General features: G+C 43.8%; 1 protein-coding gene and 1 long non-coding RNA gene across 4 annotated transcripts in view; one reads left to right on the forward strand and one right to left on the reverse strand.

The window, feature by feature from the left end:
- ctnna2 (catenin (cadherin-associated protein), alpha 2) overlaps positions 1-20,821 on the reverse strand; it is a 672,433-nt gene that overhangs the window by 6,036 nt on the left and 645,576 nt on the right. For both annotated transcript variants that reach the window (XM_036933400.1, XM_036933401.1), the window contains 2 exons: positions 16,732-16,913; positions 12,615-12,720 (listed from right to left, as the gene is read on the reverse strand). In XM_036933400.1, coding sequence (XP_036789295.1) covers positions 12,615-12,720; positions 16,732-16,913 — 288 coding nt within the window. The remainder of the gene's footprint in view (positions 1-12,614; positions 12,721-16,731; positions 16,914-20,821) is intronic.
- Positions 1,684-3,620, forward strand: LOC118936709. Of its 2 annotated transcripts, none has more exons than XR_005034181.1 (3): positions 1,684-1,810; positions 2,385-2,498; positions 3,365-3,620. It is a non-coding gene; the product is annotated as an uncharacterized LOC118936709 (long non-coding RNA). The 2 variants fall into 2 exon arrangements; XR_005034182.1 differs by having other exon boundaries at positions 3,435-3,620.

Consider the following 20,821-nt stretch of genomic DNA (forward strand, 5'->3'; position numbering starts at 1 on the left):
AGATTGTCCCAATGTGTTCCCTTTCCACACTTGTTTTTTTTGTTGCCAGTTTAATTGTGCTTTAGTGGGCTTGTCCGCCCACACTTGAGTAAGTAAGTAAGGGTGTGAGGCAGACTAGTAACGATGGACTCGAAGTACTCGTGGTGCAGCACTAATGGTCACAGATGCACAGTTGTCCTGTTTGCACAACAAATGAATGCGTCTGTGGCTGTGTCCCAAACGGCACCATAATCCCTGCATAGTGCACTATTTTTAACCAGGGCAAATAGGGCTCTGGTCAATAGTAGTGCACTAAATAGGGAATAGGCTGCCATTTGGGATGCATTTTTTTTGTTCACATGATACACTGAACCAAAATTAATACGCAACATGTAAAGTGTTGATCCCATGTTTGATGAGCTGAAAGAAAAGATCACATACATGTTCCATACACACAAAAAGCTTATTTCTCTCAAATGTTGTGCACAAATTTGATTCCTTCCCTGTTAGTGAGCATTTCTCCATTGCCAAGGTATTCCATCCACCTAACAGGTGTGGCATATCAATAAACTGATTAAACCGCATGATCATTACACAGATGCACCTTGTATTGGGTACAATAAAAGGCCACTCTAAAATGTGCAGTTTTATCACACAACACAATGCCACAGATTTTGGGGGAGCATGCAATTGGCATGCTGACTGCAGGGATATCCACCAGAGTTGTTGCCAGAGAATTTAATGTTAATGTCTCTACCACAACGTCCTTTTAGAGAATTTGGCAGTACGTCCAACTGGCCTTACAGCCGCAGACCACGTGTATGGCGTTGTGTGGGCGAGCGGTTTGCTGATGTTAGCATTGTGAGCAGAGTGCCCCATGGTGGCGGTGGGGTTATTGGTATGGACAGGCATAAGATACAGACAACGAACCCAATTGCATTTTATCGATGGCAATTGGAATGTACAGAGATAACATGACGAGACCCTGAGGCCCATTGTTGTGCCATTCATGTGTCAGGATCACCTCATGTTTCAGCATGATAATGCACAGCCCCATGTCTCAAGGAACTGTACACAATTCCTGGAAGCTGAAAATGTCTCAGTCCTTCCATGGCCTGCACTCTCACCAGACATGTCACCTATTGAGCATGTTTGGGATGCTCTGGATCAACGTGTACTACAGCTATTACAGTTCTCGCCAATATCCAGCAACTTTGCAAAGCCTATGAAGAGGAGTGGGACAACATTCCACAGGCCACAATCAACAGCCTGATCAATGCAAAGGAGATGTGTCACGCTGCATGAGGCAAATGGTGGTCACACCAGATACTGACTGGTTTTCTGATCAATGCCCCCTACATTTTTTAAAAGCTATCTCTAATCAAAATATGCATATCTTTATTCCGAGTCATGTAAAATCCATAGAGTAGGGCCTAATAGATTTATCTAAACGATCTGATTTCTTTATATGAACTGTAATTGTTCCATGTTGCGTTTCATATTTTTTGGTCACAACTTCCCCCGAAGTCTCTCCTTGTTCGGGCGGTGTTCGGCGGTCGACGTCACCGACCTTCTAGCCGCCACTGATCCATTTTTCATTTTCCATTGGTTTTGTCTGGTCTTCCTTCACACCTGGTTCCAATCCCATCGATTACATGTTGTGTATTTAACCCTCCGTTTCCCCTCACGTCCTTGTCGGAGATTGTTTGATTGTATGTGTATGTGCTAGTATGTGTTGGTCTTCGACGGGTTTTGTACCCACTTTTGTTATTTTATATATTTTTGTTTTTTTGGAGTTTGGTCAGCACTAAACTTCTCCGTTTTATACCAGGTTTGTTCTCCTGCGCCTGACTTCCTGCCACCAACACGCACCCACTACATTTCTGTTCAGTACACTTAGTATACTAAGTACAGTAAATAATGACAGGTGTAGACTTTACTGTGAAAGGCTCACTTACAAGCCCTTAACCAACAATAGAAAATATTGCAAAAATAAAAAAGGAATTAGTAACAAAGAAATAACAATAATGTGGCTATATACTGTATAAGGAGTACTGGTGCCGAGTCAATGTGCAGATCACATTGATCAGAGATATTATAATCAACGCTATAACTGTTGAATAAATACACAAAATGGACACAGCAGTCCTTTTAAGGTATCTGTCCAGTGTACCAGATTTATTATGAAAAATGAACTATAATTTTTATTTTTTTATGATTAAGGATGTTAAAAAAATCAGCTTTTCTCAGTGCCCCTGCTTGGCCTGTTAGAAACAACAGGGTTTTGGGCATATATTGGTTAAAAAACTAAAACTGATTATTGGCAGCTCAGCTGCTACCTTTTACAGTCAACAACAGCTAACTAGGTTTCCTCTTGACATAAAATGTTTCTCTACAAACCACAGGAAAGGCGAGATGGTTGATGTGTGGAGGATCGGCTTTGGCTTTGCCTTCTTGTTGGCTAACGTTAGCTGACGGCGTCCGAACATCAAGCAGGACAACTCTTACAAACCGCACAAGTGAGTAAGCACTTCGTTGGACAGTGTATATACCATGTATATCCTGTGTATACGACTAATACAACTTGAAACTACAAACCACATCATTTGAAATAGAAGTGACTGGCGGGATACTTTAGTTGTTGCAGATGCTTTCTCCCTTTTGCTAACACCAGCTAAGGATTGCTTGGCTTGCTTGCTTGTGTGCGGTGAGTGTGCTGTGAGTGTGCTGTGAGTGTGCTGTGAGTGTGCTGTGCATTCCCGAGCCCGTGTTCAAATACCCATACGTGTGTCCTAAATAGTAGGCCATTTGAGTGTGAAAGAAATTAAGTTTCATAGTATGTGACATTTTTAAAAAATCAAGTATACTTGAAATGCCTGGATGTCATACTAGTTTTGGCTTTGGCAATAGCTGATAATCAGATATGGGGTCTGTGATACCAAAATGAACCAATAACACATGACACATTCTCAGTATGTAGAAATAGAATGTTTTATAGTTATGTGAAGTTTAGAAAATGGGGTATGATTTAAATGCCAGGATGTTATACTCATTTCGTCTCTAAATCTAGTGGAATTTGATGCACACTTTTTTGATGCACACTATTCCACAATGCATTGGAAGAGGTGAACTATGAGTGACAGGCCCTAATTCTCTTCAAGTAGCCAAACAACAAAACTCGGCTACTTAATTGGGAAGTTGCCACATAGAGAAGCTTCTGAGGTGGTGTTCAAATGTAGTCTGAGTAGTTCTTGTTCTCCTTAAAAAGAAGTATTGCATCGTAGGCTACATCTTTGAAAAATAACTTCTCATTGAAAAGCGTTTCCAGAGCTTTTAAACTAAATACTAAACCATCTTTTTTTTTTTTTTTTTTTTTTTTAAATAGAAATTTAAAACATACAGTCTACTTGCAGTGAAGCTGCTCAACATTTACATTACATTCAATCATCTAACAGACTCCCATCCAGAGCGACCCACAGAAGCAACCAGGGTCAACGCCCTGCACGTCGACAGGTCTCTCACAAGGTCAAAAACGGGAACCCGAAACCAGCGAAATATCAGCCACCGGCCCAAGCTCCCAAATGCCATGCCACCAGCCCTCCAAGAGCCCCCCCCCCCCCCCCCCCCCCCCCCACCCCCAGGTCCCCGAGAGCTGCCCCTCAACCATCTGAGACCCCCTCTCTCAAAACAATCCTAATCGAATCCAATAATTCTGATGTAACAAAGTTGCCACTCAGTGTCATTCAAACTTCCATGTTTTGACTTGTGAATGTGTCGGCACCGGGGACTCAGGATGTGGCTGCGCTATGATGTCATGTTATTCGGACATGTTGATTGGAACATATGGATTGTTTTAGTTTTGTAGGCTACCTATTTAATTGTTCCATTTATGGATCAAGCCTTAGCAGTCCTTCTGATCTCGTTCCCAATGATCAGTGCTTTCATTTATTATGCTGCTGTCCAGTGGTTCTGAATGTGCGATGCAGCCGACATTCCACGTTTTGTTGCAATAGCCTTTTGATTTGAACATGTGAAATGTTTTAGTGTGTGTCCTATAGGCTATTTGATATCATTGACATACAGTACTTTACTAATAAATATGTTCAAATGGAACCAAATGATCTGTTTTTGTCTTCAGTCTTCAATGTTTAATAAAGGCTGTATGGGGCTATGGTATAGGTTGAATCTGATAGTCTGCCTACAACCAGCCTGAGTATAGGTAAATGTATCAAATTGGAAATGAGATCTTATCAGACTGGTTAATGTGATGCATGTCTGTTGAATTGGGAAAAAACCACCTGCATACCTGCTACTGTGCTGTGGCCGTGGCATACTGCACACTTTTTACTGAAACAGTACATGCTGAATAGTGTGCGACGATGAGTACATAGTATGTTGTACGCTAGTATTGGTATTCGGGCACGGCCATGTCTCCCCACCAGAGAATTTGGAGAAAGCTGCTGGACCAATTACAAAAGGGGGCCTGTCTCAGCCAAAGAGGATGATGCCATTTATCCAATCAAATGTCAAGCGTTTTTTGAAACTGTGCAAAAACGTGTTTGAGATGGGGATTTACTGGGGGTTTTTCTTCTTTAATATGCTTTGGCCACAACTTCAAGTAGGATGAGTCAACAACATTATTTGGGTATGATCAAACAGAATGAGCTTTTAAAAATGAGAATTTCAGTTGGGGTCAGATTCTGCAAACACAATGGGTTACAAGACACACACGCACTAATGCCCCCTTAAAGCTGTGTTCATGCAGTGCTGCATGCTGATCTTGCAGCCAGTGAGGCAGAAAGTGGAAGCAGCTCCTAGGACATGATTACTGCACCCACCGCCACTCCTGGCTAGCATTACCACTAATTCCACTAACACACACAAACCAAACACACACACGCTGTATACAAACACTTGGAAGCACACACAACCCCCTTTCTCCATCACACCAGAAAACCACGAGTTTCTCCCTGCTCCTGGCCAGCCCGGTTCAGGCAGGCAGATGACAATATGGTTGCCTGACTAATCGGCCATCTCCTCAGCAGATTCCCTCCTGGTGTAAATAAACAGCACGGACCATTACCTTACCAAGGCCGCCAAGGAAAGTAGGCAGCTTCATTCTCTCCCTCCCTCTAGCTCGCTCCCTCTCTTTCCTGCCATTGATTGGGGAGGATGAATTCTAGCCTGGAATCCAAACGGAATATTGTGAAACAGAACAATATTTAGTTAGGGTTTCAGGCTGGAATTTCTCTCTTTCCAAACCTTCCTTCCAAAGAGGAATTATAGCCTGAAATACAAACTGAATGTAGTGAAACCATATTGCTATTCAGTTTGGATTACAGGCTAGAATTCCTCTCTTCTTCTCTAGAGTGGAATTCCAGCTTGGAAAAAAAACTGATCTATGGCACCCTATCCAGTTTGGATTCAAGGCTAGTGGAAACTTCTATTTCAATAGGAAGGAAGAAGCCATTTTGTTTTTGCATAATTAGACCTGAAATAAATCAGCCTCTCTGCATGGGTGACTCAGCAGCAGGACTTCTGTTATTAAACCAGGGGGCAAACCTCTGTCAGAACCCACACACAAACACAAAAGCATCACTAAATCACACCTCTATATTGATGGTGTGTTGCATTTCTAATCAGGCATGTGGAAAAAAACAGAGCTTTGCCCAGGACTCTGGCTGCTTCATAAATGGCACCCTATTCCCTATATAGTGCATTACTTTTGACCAGGGCCCATAAGGACACAATCTAATACAATAAATACAGTTGAAGTCGGAAGTTTACATAAACTTATGTTGGAGTCATTAAAACTCATTTTTCAACCACTCCACACATTTCTTGTTAACAGACTATAGTTTTGGCAGGTAAGTTAGGACATCTACTTCGTGCATGACACAATTAATTTTTCCAACAATTGTTAACAGACAGATTATTTCACTTATAATTCACTGTAGCACAATTCCAGTGGGTCAGACGTCTACATACACTAAGTTGACTGTGCCTTTAAACAGCTTGGAAAATTACAGAAAATTATGTCATGGCTTTAGAAGCTTCTGATAGGCTAATTGACATCATTTGAGTCAATTGGATGTTTATCTGTGGATGTATTTCAAGGCCTACCTTCAAACTCTTTGCTTGACATCATGGGAAATCAAAAGAAATAAGGTAGACCTCCACAAGTCTGGTTCATCCTTGGGAGCAATTTCCAAATGCCTGAAGGTACCACGTTAATCTGTACAAACAATAGTACGCAAGTATCAACACCATGGGACCATGCAGCCGTCATACCACTCAGGAAGGAGATGCGTTCTGTCTCCTAGAGATGAACGTACTTTGGTGCGAAAAGTACAAATCAATCCCAGAACAACAGCAAAGGACCTTGTGAAGATGCTGGAGGAAACAGGTACAACATTATCTATATCCACAGTAAAACGAGTCCTATATCGACATAACCAGCAAGGAAGAAGCCACTACTCCAAAACTGCCATAAAAAAGCCAGACTCCGGTTTGAAACTGCACATGGGGACAAAGATCAAACTTTTTGGAGAAATGTTCTCTGATCTGATGAAACAAAAATCAAACTGTTTGGCCATAATGACCATCGTTACGTTTGGAGGAAAAAGGGGGAGGCTTGCAAGCCGAAGAACACCATCCCAAACGTGAAGCACGGGGGTGGCAGCATCATGTTGTGGGGGTGCTTTGCAACAGGAGTGACTGATGCACTTCACAAAATAGATGGCATCATGATGAAAGAAAATAATGTGGATATATTGAAGCAACATCTCAAGACATCAGTCAGGAAGTTAAAGCTTGCTCGCAAATGGGTCTTCCAAATGGACAATGACCCCAAGCATACTAGTTGTAGCAAAACAGCTTAAGGACAACAAAATAAAGGTATTGGAGTGGCCATCACAAAGCCTGACCTAAATGCCATAGAAGCAAGGAGGCCTTTACAAGCCTGACTCAGTTACACCAGCTCTGTCAGGAGGAATCGGCCAAAATTCACCCAACTTATTGTGCGACGCTTGTGGAAGGCAACCCAAAACATTTGACCCAAGTTAAACAATTTAAAGGCAATGCTACCAAATACTAATTGAGTGCATGTAAACTTCTGACCCACTGGGAATGTGATGAAAGAAATTAAAGCTGAAATAAATCATTCTCTCTACTATTATTCTGACATTTCACATTCTTAAAACAAAGTGGTGATCCTAACTGACCTAAGACAGGGCATTTTACTAGGATTAAATGTCAGGAATTGTGAAAAACTGAGTTTAAATGTATTTGGCTAAGATGTATGTAAACTTCCGACTTCAACTGTACATGGATAGAGCGGCAACACAAATATGAATAATGACGTTTTACATACATATTATAATCAATGTCAGTATGCTCCTAATCTGCACCCCCTAATGCTTCCCTATTCTCTACATAGTGCACTCTCTCTGTGATTCCGTGGTCTCCTGATAATGGCCTTTTAAGGAGTCTTGGCAGGGGGTCCTAGTAAATGACTATGCCTTGAGTTCTCTTCAACCCCACCTGACCAAGTCTGCATCCTAAATGGCACCCTATTCGCTGTATAGTTCACTGCTTTTGACCCATAACCCTATGGGCCCTAGTCGAAAGAAATGCACTAAATAGGGATTAGGGTTCAATTTTGGATACATACAGTCGTGACCAAAAACTTTGAGAATTACAAAACTAGAAATTTTCACAAAGTTTGCTGCCTCAGTATCTTAAGATATTTTTGTCAGATGTTACTATGGACTACTGAAGTATAATTGCAAGCATTTCATAAGTGTGAAAGGCTTTTATTGACAATTACATGAAGTTGATGCAAAGAGTCAATATTTGCAGTGTTGACCCTTCTTTTTCAAGACCTCTGCAATCCACCCCGGCATGCTGTCAATTAACTTCTGGACCACATCCAGACTGATGGCAGCCCATTCTTGCATAATCAATACTTAGAGTTTGTCAGAATTAGTGGGTTTTTGTTTGTCCACCCGCCTCTTCAGGATTGACCACAAGTTCTCAATGGGTTTAAGGTCTGGGGAGTTTCCTGGCCATGGACCCAAAATATCTAGGTTTTGTTCCTAGTTATCACTTTTGCCTTATGGCAAGGTGCTCCATCATGCTGGAAAAGGTATTGTTCGTTACCAAACTGTTCCAGGATGGTTGGGAGAAGTTGCTCTCGGAGGATGTGTTGGTACCATTCTTTATTCATGGCTGTGTTCTTAAGTATTGTGAGTGAGCCCCCTTGGCTGAGAAGCAACGTCACACATGAATGGTCTCAGGATGCATTACTGTTGGCATGACACAGGACTGATGGTAAGCGCTCACCTTGTCTTCTCCGGACAAGCTTTTTTCCGGATGCCCCAAACAATCGGAAAGGGGATTCATCAGAGAAAATGACTTTACCCCAGTCCTCAGCAGTCCAATCCCTGTACCTTTTGCAGAATATCAGTCTGTCCCTGATGTTTTTCCTGGAGAGAAGTGGCTTCTTTGCTGCCATTCTTGACACCAGACCATCCTCCAAAAGTCTTCGCCTCACTGTGCGTGCAGATTGCACTCACACTTGCCTGCTGCCATTTCTGAGCAAGCTTTGTACTGGTGGTGCCCCGATCCCGCAGCTGAATCTACTTTAGGAGACGGTCCTGGCGCTTGCTGGACTTTCTTGGGCTCTCTGAAGCCTTCTTAACAACAATTGAACCGCTCTCCTCTTCTTGATCATCCCATAAATGGTTGATTTAGGTGCAATCTTACTGGCAGCAATATCGTTGCCTGTGAAGCCCTTTTTGTGCAAAGCAATGATGACGGCACGTTTCCGTGCAGGAAACCATGTTTCACAGAGGAAGAACAATGATTCTAACCACCACCCTCCTTTTACTTCCAGTCAGTTATTTGAACTCAATCCGCATGACAGAGTGATCTCCAGCCTTGTCCTCGTCAACACTCACACCTGTGTTAGCGAGAGTATTACTGACATGATGTCAGCAGGTCCTTTTGTGGCAGGGCTGAAATGCAGTGGAAATGTTTTGGGGGGGATTCAGTTCATTTGCATGGCAAAGAGGGACTTTGCAATTAATTGCAATTCATCTGATCACTCTTCATAAAATTATGGAGTATATGCAAATTGCCATCATATAAACTGAGGCAGCAGACTTTGTGAGAATTAATATTTGTGTCATTCTCAAAACTTTTGGCCACGACTGTACATTGTCCTCCCATCTCTATGGTAGGCAGTAGCACAGCGGGTTCCCAGCAGGTAGAACATTTGGCAAGTTTCCCTGGACTACGCATAGGCCTGAGCTGCTGGTACGCCGTGGGCTTCATGTTTTAAGAAAACCCCCAGCGGAGGAAGAAAGAGAGAGAACAAGAGAGAGGGGGTGGATGAAAGACACAGAAGAGTAAAGAGAGAGAGAGAAATAAGCAGATGAAGATTAGAGGGAAAGAAATGACAGCAAAAGGAGAATAGAGAGAAACGAGGAGAAAGAGGCACCCCTCCATCCTCCTATTCTTTACTCTGTGGTGAAATGGTGCGAGCTGCCTTGAGGTAATTCCATGTCACGTGCTTCTCTCAGCAGAATATTTAAAGGGACATTTCAGCACTAGACACTACTGTAATTCCAGTCTACTTACAGAATCATGAGTGATGACAGGTGTTTCAGACATAATTATACAGTAACCAATGGTGTCATTGGTTGATTGAGCCTGCTGTATGATCAAAAAATGAATGAGTCATGTTTTGTAGCAATTATTCTGGCCTTTGTGTTTCACCGATCACGCTGGCAGCGAGTAGATATAGTTGTCCTTGTTCAATAGAGCCGTTGGACTAGTCTCAACGGTGTTCCTATCTGGGGGGCCATACTTCCTTGTTCCCACCCTTGAAGGCAGGCTTTCTAAAAATGGGTGAGGTACTGTACTAGTTTACAGGTTATTTTTGCCACAATGGCTGCTTTCTGATTCCCCTTTCCAAGAAGAGCTGGATTACGAAACATTTGCTGATGTTCTTTGACATAGGGACCATACAGTCCTATTTATTGGCACCGGGATACGCATTGAGACAGTGAGAAAAATAAGTGCGAGACCAGCAAGCAGCGGCAGACCAGGACTCAGGATGGTGGATGACAAACGAGTAAGTTGTTTTGCTGTCGGTAGCTAGCTAGCAACGTCAGGTCTCGTTTTACACGTGTTGTCCAGTACAGTACAATCTGGTGATAGATTCGGACAATACCGGAGCATTGTCAATACCACCACAAGTCAAGCTAGTCACGTTTGTGACACATATGAGATGTTAATAACATATTAATGGACATACACGGTGCAATAGAACCGCAATGACATTTCCCTTTAAGACTCCCCCTCCCGCCGACTATCTCTCTCTCTCTCACACACACACACACCTCCCCCTCAATCTCCCATCCATCTCGCAGAACAGTCAGACTGACAGACTGCTCTTCCCATGCTCTTCAATAGGGTTTGACGTGGAGCGCGTCAATAAGGGTTGCTACTTGAGAGACCTGTCCTACTGTGGCACCGCAAAGCTTCAATCTCTCTCACACACACACACACACACACACACACACACACACACACACACAGGCGCGCACTTCAATCACCCTGTCACGCCTGACTGCCTCCGTCAGCCACAGGTTAATGGTACAGCAATGTGTGAATGCAAAATACTTGTCCTCTTGAAAAACAAGGCATAAAAAGTATTATTTGTCGTAGGTTATTTGTCGTAGGTTATATTATGAAAGGCAGTTTGGAATTAGACTAGATCTGAAAAACACAGTGGCTTGCCAGAGAAACTCAAGATCAAATAATCCTTCTGTTTGCCGATAAAAGCAAACTCTTAAATGTTTGAATATGTTAACACACATTTACGGTATGTTGTACCTGGATGATGCGTGTTTCACAATGCTCCACACAGAAATACTCTTAAAACAAATCCCTGTTTAAATTGGGAGAAAATCAGACCCCTCTTGCTGAACAGCATAACATTGCAGAATGAGGGTTCATCCAAAATGGCACCCTATTCCTTATATAGTGCACTACTTTTGACCAGAGCCTAATGGGTTCCCATAAAGCTCTGGTCAAAGTAGTGCACTACTGCATATAAGGAATAGGGTGCCATTTCACACGCACACTCATCATCTAGCATGAGAGGAGGGCAACAGAAGGCTGTGAATATTCAGCAAACACCAGTCAAAGAATCGTTTAAAGGCGAAATTAAAAATGGCAAGCCACCTGCTCAGTTTCAGCGTTTGTTGATTCAGTCCGAGGGTAGGCTGTCAGTGATTTGCTATATGACAGATATTCACCGCCTGACTCCAACCCAGCCCTGCTTGCAGAGTGAACGGTCGGGGGCCACGGTTCAACAACACACTAGCCAGCAGCTCTGTGTGTTTCTTCAAATATGACACACACACACGCACACACACACGCACACACACACACACACACACCCCAAGACTCGGGCCAACAAGCACACATTGTGTTGTTGAACCGTCTGCAGTACATAGGATACTGGTGAGTGAATGAAATGGTGTCAAACACAAGGAAACCATGTGTTTAATACTATTCCATGTATTCTATCGCAGCCATTACTCTGAGTCATCCTCTGATTTAAAGTGCCACCAGCCACCACTGCTGCACTAACGTCCTCTTCATTTGAATGTCATCAGACTGATTGTAATAGCGCAGCTCTCCCTGAGTATTACACACAGTAGTTCTGACAACACCAGGAAGAAGAACACGGAGTCCTAATGAATCAACAAGTCTTTGTGCATGAGGCTACATGAGGCTAATTCTCACAGCTTATTCAGGACGGATGAAAATGAAGAGGCAGATCATGTATTACCTGAAGTGCTACTATTAAGTACTAACAAACCCAGATAGACACACACACACACACCTCTCTACCCCGTTCTCCCTTTATCTTCCCCAGCCAGGAGGAGCAGCCGCTTTGATTGATTCGATATTGAAAATAGACTGTCAGCGCGTTTTGGAGAGGGTACTCATCTGATAATGAATGGATGCAACACCTCAGCGCCGCTAATTAGATTAAAGACACAGACAAAGCCCCTAGCTCCCTGCTCCTCTCACAGTACAAGGAAGTCCCATTGGGACGGACAGCACCGCGCCAAGACAGCCCACTATGCCCAGATCCATTGCTGCCCACAAACAAACCCACTAAGGTTGTGTCCCAAATGGCACCGTATTCCCTACGTAGTGCACTACTTTTGACCCGGAAGCCAGCCACACCAATGTGTCGGAGGAAACACTGTACATCTGCATGTATGCGCCCCGGCCCTCCACAGGAGTTGCTAGAGCGCGATGGGACAAGGACATCTCGGCCTGCCGAGCCCTCTCCTAACACGGACGACGCTGGGCCAGTTGTGCGCCACCTCATGGTTCTCCAAGTCACGGTCAGCTGTGATACAGCCTGGGATTGAACCCGGGTCTGTAGTGACACCTTAAGCACTGCGATGCAGATGACCGCTGCGCCAATCGGGATTTTAACAAACAATTGCCCCCCCAAAAAATGCTGTCCTCTGTTGAATTTCAAAATCCTGTAAGGGGATCTATCCTGAACACAGATACACATACACAACTGCGGTAAGTGTTACCTGGTCGGCGACAGCGCGGGCCAGTTTGTCCATCCTGGAGCCTGCCTCTGCAATCTTCTTGGCGGCGTTGATGACATCAGAGGAGTTCTTCAGGGGCCCTTTGCCTCTGGTGTGGAACACAGGGAAACAGGACTTATTATGTTTAAAGTTCAACGTTTAAAAAAAAAATCTAACTGCAGACAGCAAACACTATCTGAAATACTTGATATTAACAGATTAAAAGCTCCATTTTATATTCACTAGACACTTTGCCACTAATAAATAATGCATAAGATACAAACTCCAGTAGTAATCTTCCTAAAACTGAAAAAAAGATCACAATGCCCCCCAAAAAAACCAAACGTGGGCTGCAACTCGAAATGTATTCTCAAATCATGGGGCTCTGTCATTAGTAGCTGAAAGCTGTCAACATAGGTCTTTCTCAAAGCTCATCAGTATTGGTGCCAGTCTGTTTCTGCTCTCTTGCCAACTCCTTATGGAATTGTCTTGACAATAACAGCAATGGAGTTGGCAAGGCCACAATAGATCTGGTAACAGGTTAGACAATAACGGCAATGGAGTTGGCAGGGCTATAATAGATCTGGTAACAGGTTAGATTGGATCTAGGCCTAAGTTCTATCAGATCGGGCGTTAACCGGTGATAGCAGACGCCCACACAGCTGATGTTTTGGCGGTGTCTGAGGTGGAACTGCGTTGGAGCCGTCAAATTGGTGAGCAGCTGCTCTTGCGATCATTGTCAAGAAGCCACAACCGCCCCACTCGCGTTAGAAGTTCAGAACCAGAAAGTGCAGGCTAATGTATATCGAAATAATTACGCTCAAATTGAAAAATCATTCAAGGAAAATAATGGCTTCTATCCTTAATGGAGGAGTAGATTACATCTCACATTCCAGCGTTCAAACTTACACAAGACTGGACGGGATTTCTGTTGTTGCGACTTTGTGCAGCCAACGGCAATGTCAGCTTTGTAATAATGCCGGGAGCCACTTCTGGATTCGACGGGAGCAACTTGTGGATTCGACGGGAGCCACTAGTGGATTCGACGGGAGCCACTTGTGGATTCGACGGGAGCCACTAGTGGATTCGACGGGAGCCACTTGTGGATTCGACGGGAGCAACTTGTGGATTCGACGGGAGCAACTTGTGGATTCGACGGGAGCAACTTGTGGATTCGACGGGAGCCACTTGTGGATTCGACGGGAGCCACTTGTGGATTCGACGGGAGCAACTTGTGGATTCGACGGGAGCAACTTGTGGATTCGACGGGAGCAACTTGTGAATTCGACGGGAGCCACTTGTGGATTCGACGGGAGCAACTTGTGGATTCGACGGGAGCAACTTGTGGATTCGACGGGAGTAACTTGTGGATTCGACGGGAGCCACTTGTGGATTCGACGGGAGCAACTTGTGGATTCGACGGGAGCAACTTGTGGATTCGACGGGAGCAACTTGTGGATTCGACGGGAGCAACTTGTGGATTCAACGGGAGCAACTTGTGGATTCGACGGGAGCAACTTGTGGATTCGACAGCTCTAACGCAGTTCCACCTCCGGCACGTCAACACAACCGCTATTCGGATGTCGGCTGAAGCGGATCAGACTGAATAGAGCCCTTAGCCTACGGTTTAACCAAAGTATGGTATCACTTCTCTACTGGTGTAGCCTGGCTCATGTAGTTTCCTAGTTGTAGGATGTCAGGCACCCCCACTGACTGAAAAAAACAAACTGATTTTACAGCAGTAGTCACTTATATTGGCTGACATCACGGTAATTGGGCATTTGTGAATCCATGCATGATGTGTCATTGGCTGAGTCTCAAACGGCACCCAATTCCTTACGTAGTGCACTACGTTGGAGAAGGACCCATGGAGATCTGGTCAAAAGTAGTCCACTACATAGGGCATAGGTTGCCATTTGGTTATCAGATTTGCATGACGACATTATATTTGCCAATTCCACAAATGTCACCACAAGGGTCACTTGACTAAAGCAGTGTAATCATCGCCAACACACCACATCCATGATTGTTCGTCATTATCAAACTGCATGGATGCATCCCAAATGGCACCCTATTCCCCATAGCGGTTTGGTCAAACGTAGTGCACTATATGGGGAATAGAGTGCCATTTGGGAAGAACACATAACATCTTCCCCTTGTTGAGCTCTGTACAGCTAGCATATTCTGTCCACTGAATCATAGTGCCATGCCTTGGAATAGGAACATTGGGTTCAGCACAGGGCTAGCTATGACATGATATACAGATGGTGGGGGCTCGGAGAAAAGCTGTTGCCTTCCAGAGAACATCAACATCCCACACTGTAAACACTACACAGGATCACACTCATCCTGGTTTGGCTACATGATATTCAATCTGACTCAATTGGAATACAAGACTGTTGGACCTCTGTTAGTCTACTAAATAACAATGTGTAAAGGTAGATAGCTGCTGCTGGTCTACACAGCCTAATCCCAGCTCACACCCGTTATCCTGACCAATAAGCAGGACCTGGATTTCGATGTATTCCAGCCTAGCCACAAAAGCACCTGATTCATCCAATCAAGGGCTTCCCTATTTGCTGATTTGTTGAATCAGGTGGGTTTGATTTGATTTGCTTTAGTGTTGGGCTGTGACGAAAAGCCCGGACAGCCTAGTGTAGCGAAGTGAGTTGCCTGTGTGTGGTTGCTGATCCTACCCATACCGATACTAGTCACACCCATAACTAGTAATACTTAAATTCAAATGGATGCACAAAGGAAGCATTAGCATGGCTAGGAACTGAGAACAACAGAACATGGCAAGCCATTAGCACAACAAAGGGGATTGTTCCATTCAAAAGGGGGAACTTGAACAAGCCTTTTGATGTATCCAGGGATAGGGATAAACAACAGCTTTTCCAAGGTAAGGAGCATATAAAATACTACTCTGATCAAAAATAAATAATGCAACATGAAAAGTGCTGGTCCCGTGTTCCTTGAGCTGAAATAAAACGTTCTGTACGCACAAACAGCTTATTTCTCTAAAATGTTGTGCACACATTTGTTTACATCCCTGTTAGTGAGCATTTCTCATTTGCCAAGATAATCCATCCACCTGACAGGTGTGGCAAACCAAGAAGCTGATTAAACAGCATGATCATTACACAGGTGCACCTTGTGCTGGGGGGACACTAAAAGGCCACACTAAATGTTCAGTTTTGACACACAACACAATGCCACAGATGTCTCAAGTTTTGAGAGAGCATGCAATTGGCATGCTGACTGCAAGAATGTCCACCAGAGCTGTTGCCAGAGAATTGAATGTTAATTTCTCTACCATAAGCTGAGTCCAATGTTGTTTTAGAGAAATGTTGTTTTAGAGAATTTGGCAGTACATTCAACCGGCCTCCCAATTGCAGACCACATGTATGGCGTCGTGTGGGTGTCAACGTTGTGAACAGAGTGCCCCATGGTGGCGGAGGTTTATGGTATGGGCAGGTATAAGCTACAGACAACAATAACAATTTTAATGCACAGAGATACCATGAAGAGATCCTGAGGCCCATTGTCGTGCCATTCATCCGCCACCATCACCTCATGTTTCAACATGATCATGTATGGCCCCATTTTGCAGGGATCTGTACACAATTCCTGAAAGCTGAAAATGTCCCAGTTTTTCCATGGCATGCATACTTACCAGACATTTCACCAAATTAACATGTTTGGGATGCTCTGGATCGACAGCGTATTCCAGTTCCCGCAAAACTTCAGTTGTTTGTTACATGTTTCTTTCACTACATTTCGAATGTCTAAATATTCCACAAAGATGTGCCCTGTTGAAGTGTGCTATTGGTTTTAGGGAATTGATCTACCATAGAAATATAATTACTAGAATGGGTAATACAGAGCCTCTGTCCATGGCAATTTTACTGGTAAACTAATGGGTAGACTCAAATATAGCTGACATGGTATTGTTATGCATCATTTCCAAATAGCCAGCGGTCCGCAACATAACAAACCTGTTGACTTGAATGGTGACACCCGTTCTAGTAAATCTATATCATTGTAATTATTACATTGACATTCATAAGTACTACCAGTCACTTCAACTAGGTTCTCTTTAGCCACATTGTGACTGTACCTGGTGAAGTCTGTCATCTCCATCATGATCATGCACATCTGCTTGGCAAGGACGATGATGTCATTGCCATTGTCGTCCCACTTGGCCACTTCGGCGTCCAGCTTGCACTTCTCCTGCCGGAAGCTCTCCACCTGCTCGGCGATCTTCGCCTTCTCCTCCTGAGGCAGCTGGGCCATGATGGCCTGAGAGGGGCAGGACGAGGAAGATGTAGGGGGAAGTAGAGGAAGGTGAGTAGTGAAATACATAGGGAGAAGAGGAAGTGGGAGAAAGGGGGGAAGAATAGATTGAGGAGGAAGAGAAGGAGTGGAGAGAGAGAAGGAATAATCAAACAATTAAACACTGGCAGTGAAAAGACTTACTATGACACAAGAAATACCAAAGATTAAGCATCAATTGCTCTTCAAATATTTAGCTGGCTGCCACCTTGAGGAGCCTATAGTCCTTAGTATACTCAACGAGAATAGATATTGCGTTAAGAGTTTGACTTTGCCCTTCCGAAAGGTTTCCGAATAAAGTTATAAACTTGACGATTAATCAACCAGCGCTCCTAAAACCCCTTGACATCTTATACTTGTGAAGAGAAGAATCCATTCCTCGGCTCGTTTTGCCGTGAGAACACTCTGTGCTTCTCTTGCCATAGCCATTCGAGGCAGGGCTGAGATGGCATAAATCTCTAGGCAAGGTCACCAAGTGCAGTAGAGGCTCCGATATTATTTGGGAGATAAATGTCTAATTACTTTACTTCTCATGCCAGTCAATGAATAATGTATTTGTTCAACGTTCTGAGGTGAGTGCAGGGGAGAAAAGTAAGTCGGGCATTATTAGTTTTGTACTATTGATTTGAGAAGGAAAGATGAAGTATCCATTGCATGGATGATATTGTTTTTAACCTTACCCTCCAAACACTGCAAAAAAAGTGAAATCAAAGCAAGCCTAAATATGTACATATTGAGTGATAATTCACTTAAAATGTGTACTTGTTCTTACCAAGCTAAATTATCTAACATCATTGGCAGATTTGTTCTTCTTATTTTAACCTTAAAAAGGCTTAATACAAGTAATGTATCATATTTCAAGATATTTTGATATTTTAGCTTACATTGACTTTTAGCTGACAATGGTCTTATTAAGGTCAAATATCTTGAAAAAATCTTGAAATTTAGTAAATTACATGTATGAAGCCACTGACGTTAGAAAATTTAGCATGGTAAGAAAAAAAGAAAAATGTAAGTGAGTTATCACTCATAAGATATTTAGGTTTGCTTAGATTTCACTTTTAACAGTGTAAACTCTATGCTTAATGATTTCCAACTCTGTCTTGTTTCCTCGATTCCTCGCCTCCCTCTCCAAGCTCAATGGAGGAGATGTGAGGTAGAAACCTTGAAAGCAAGTTTTTGATGACAGGTTTCCAGGCACAGCCTTCAAACTCTTCCTAGACCACGTAGAATGTCTTGATAAGCATGACTGGTCTCATTAAGAAATAACTTCCCCACTCTGCTTCATTTTCTCTCCTCTCCTCTCTCTCCTCCGTCCGTCTGTCTGTCTACGTCCCTCCCACATTCCTTTCACAGCAAAGCTGGTGTGTGGGGGTGACCGGCAGGATGAGCTCAGTGTGAGCGGGTATCACCTTTCACCCCTCTCTCCATGGAGGTGTGAGGAAGAGAATAACAACCACAAATGACTCGTCTTCCTCTCATAAAGTAGCTCAGGACGGAAGGAGAGAAAGCGTGAGAGAGATGCAGAGAGGGGCACAAAGCTGTTTTAGGTGTCATCAGACACTGCTATCTCATCACACAGCACCAGATGTCACCCTACTGATCACTCCCTCTCTACAGTCTCAGAGCCAGATATTTTATAGATATGTTTGGTATTGCTGCCCAAGTGGAACTATTTCACCAGCGGAGCCTTGCTTGGTTTCTGTTTCGGAGCAAGCTGGACCAGGGCTCTTTCTCAGTTAGTATTTTCTAGATTCCTTGCGTCCTCTCTCTCCTCACAAGGTTCTTGAAAACGCATTGGCGGTGAAGATCCAAGGACCTTCCCCTCGCACCCTCTCTCTCTCCTCCAATGGGATTTGAGAAGGAGGCAAGGAGAGAGGACGCGAGGCAAGGAGTCAAGGAGAAAGGAATTGGGCAAGTACCCATGTTTACATGCCTCAGGCTGGCGTTTGAGTAGTATTTTAAAGCAGTGGTTCTCAAACCTCTCCTCTGGGACCCCCAGCCGTTCCATGTATTTGATCTATTCCAGAGCTAGCACACCTGATTCAACTTGTCAACTAATTAGATTAATTAGATGAGCTTGTTCAGGGCTAAAACAAAATTGTGAAACGGCTGGGGTCCCCAAGGAGAGGTTTGAGAATCACTGGTGTAAAGCACAGATGTTCCATTATACTGACCAGATACTCCATTGGTCACTCTAACAATTACAATAAATATATTTCAAAATGGAAGGCAGTCGGGAGGGTGCAAGATCAGGTGGGACCATTCTAGCCAATGAGAGAGCAGATACCCCTGTGAACAACCACAACAGTTATTGCTAACAAGTATCCTTGGGACGTCCCTACCCAATTGAAGTTGATATTTCAAATGGTTAAAGTAACCGGTTATGGTTAAGGTAACATCCCACGGATCCCAGATAGCACTAACAGCACAACTCCGATATAAAGTGTTTTTTTCTCAAAGTTGCCTACTTATATCAGTACACTCGTATAACAACCTAAGTATTAAAAAACGTATATTCGATCAAATAAACTCATGTAGCAAATAAGCCATTACATTTTTGTTGACCACATTTGACACTCATTTACCTCCATGCAAACGCCACCTGCTGGACTAGACAGATTTTGGCCCGGGTTATCCCTCTCACTTTGCCTCTTCCTCTACTGTTTAAAGCAATGCAAACACATAAACAAACCTAACCCCAACAGTGTTGAGTGTAGCGAGATTTCTTTCAGCTGCTCAGAGCCAAAACACACATGATACAGCGTGCCGCCTATCCTATTCATAAACAACAACATGGGTGGGTGAGAACAGCGGTAGGTAAAACCTAAACACACGGCACAGTGTTAGTCTGTAATTAAACCCAACAGGAACCAAAATTACAAGTGAAGAGGGAAAATCCTCAGGGGAAGCTTTATCCTGTAGCACTCTTCATAGACACTGAATACAGACACGCTCTGTTAAATATCGCATTTAATGTGAGACTGAGCAGCCAAACAGAGGGCAGGTGGGAGGAAGTCCTGTATGAAACTCCAAGTGGAATCAATCGCGACAGGTTAGTGCATACAGCGAGAGAGAGACGACCCCATCCTGACCGTGAGCGACACCACCCACCCTCCCCCAGACAGTTGCAAAGGGAAATGGGGGCTCGGCTCAGCACCACGGACCCCCACAGTCAGGGGTCAGACATTAGAATTCCCTTCCTGCCACATCTTTTATTCACGGATCACTAATTATACGGGGTGCCAGCAGAGCGGAGGCAGGTGGATTGTGAGCATGGGGTCTATTCATTAATGCACACCGTAGCAAAATGTTTTGTAACCAAAAACAAAGGTTTCTTAGCTATACACCAGGCTCAACATCGACAGTGAAGAGGCGACTCCGGGATGCTGGCCTTCTAGGCAGAGTTGCAAAGAAAAAGCCATATCTCAGACTGGCCAATAAGAAGAACATTTTAAGACGGGCAAAAGAACATAGACATTGGACAGAGGAAGTCTGCCTAGAAGGCCAGCAACCCGGAGTCACCTCTTCACTGTTGACGTTGAGACTGGACAGAGGAAGTCTGCCTAGAAGGTCAGCAACCCAGAGTCACCTCTTCACTGTTGACGTTGAGACTGTTGTTTTGCGGGTACTATTTAATGAAGCTGCCAGTTGAGGAATTGTGAGGCATCTTTTTCTCAAACGAGACACTAATGTACTTGTCCTCTTGCTCAGTTGTACACCGGGGCCTCCCACTTCTCTTTCTATTCTGGTTTGACCAGTTTGCGCTGTTCTGTGAAGGGAGTAGTACACAGAGATCTCCAGTTCTCGGCAATTTCTCGCATGGAATAGCCTTCATTTCTCAGAACAAGAATAGATTGATGAGTTTCAGAAGA

Source organism: Oncorhynchus mykiss, chromosome 10, assembly GCF_013265735.2.
Source record: "Oncorhynchus mykiss isolate Arlee chromosome 10, USDA_OmykA_1.1, whole genome shotgun sequence".
Taxonomy (NCBI): Eukaryota; Metazoa; Chordata; class Actinopteri; order Salmoniformes; family Salmonidae; genus Oncorhynchus; species Oncorhynchus mykiss.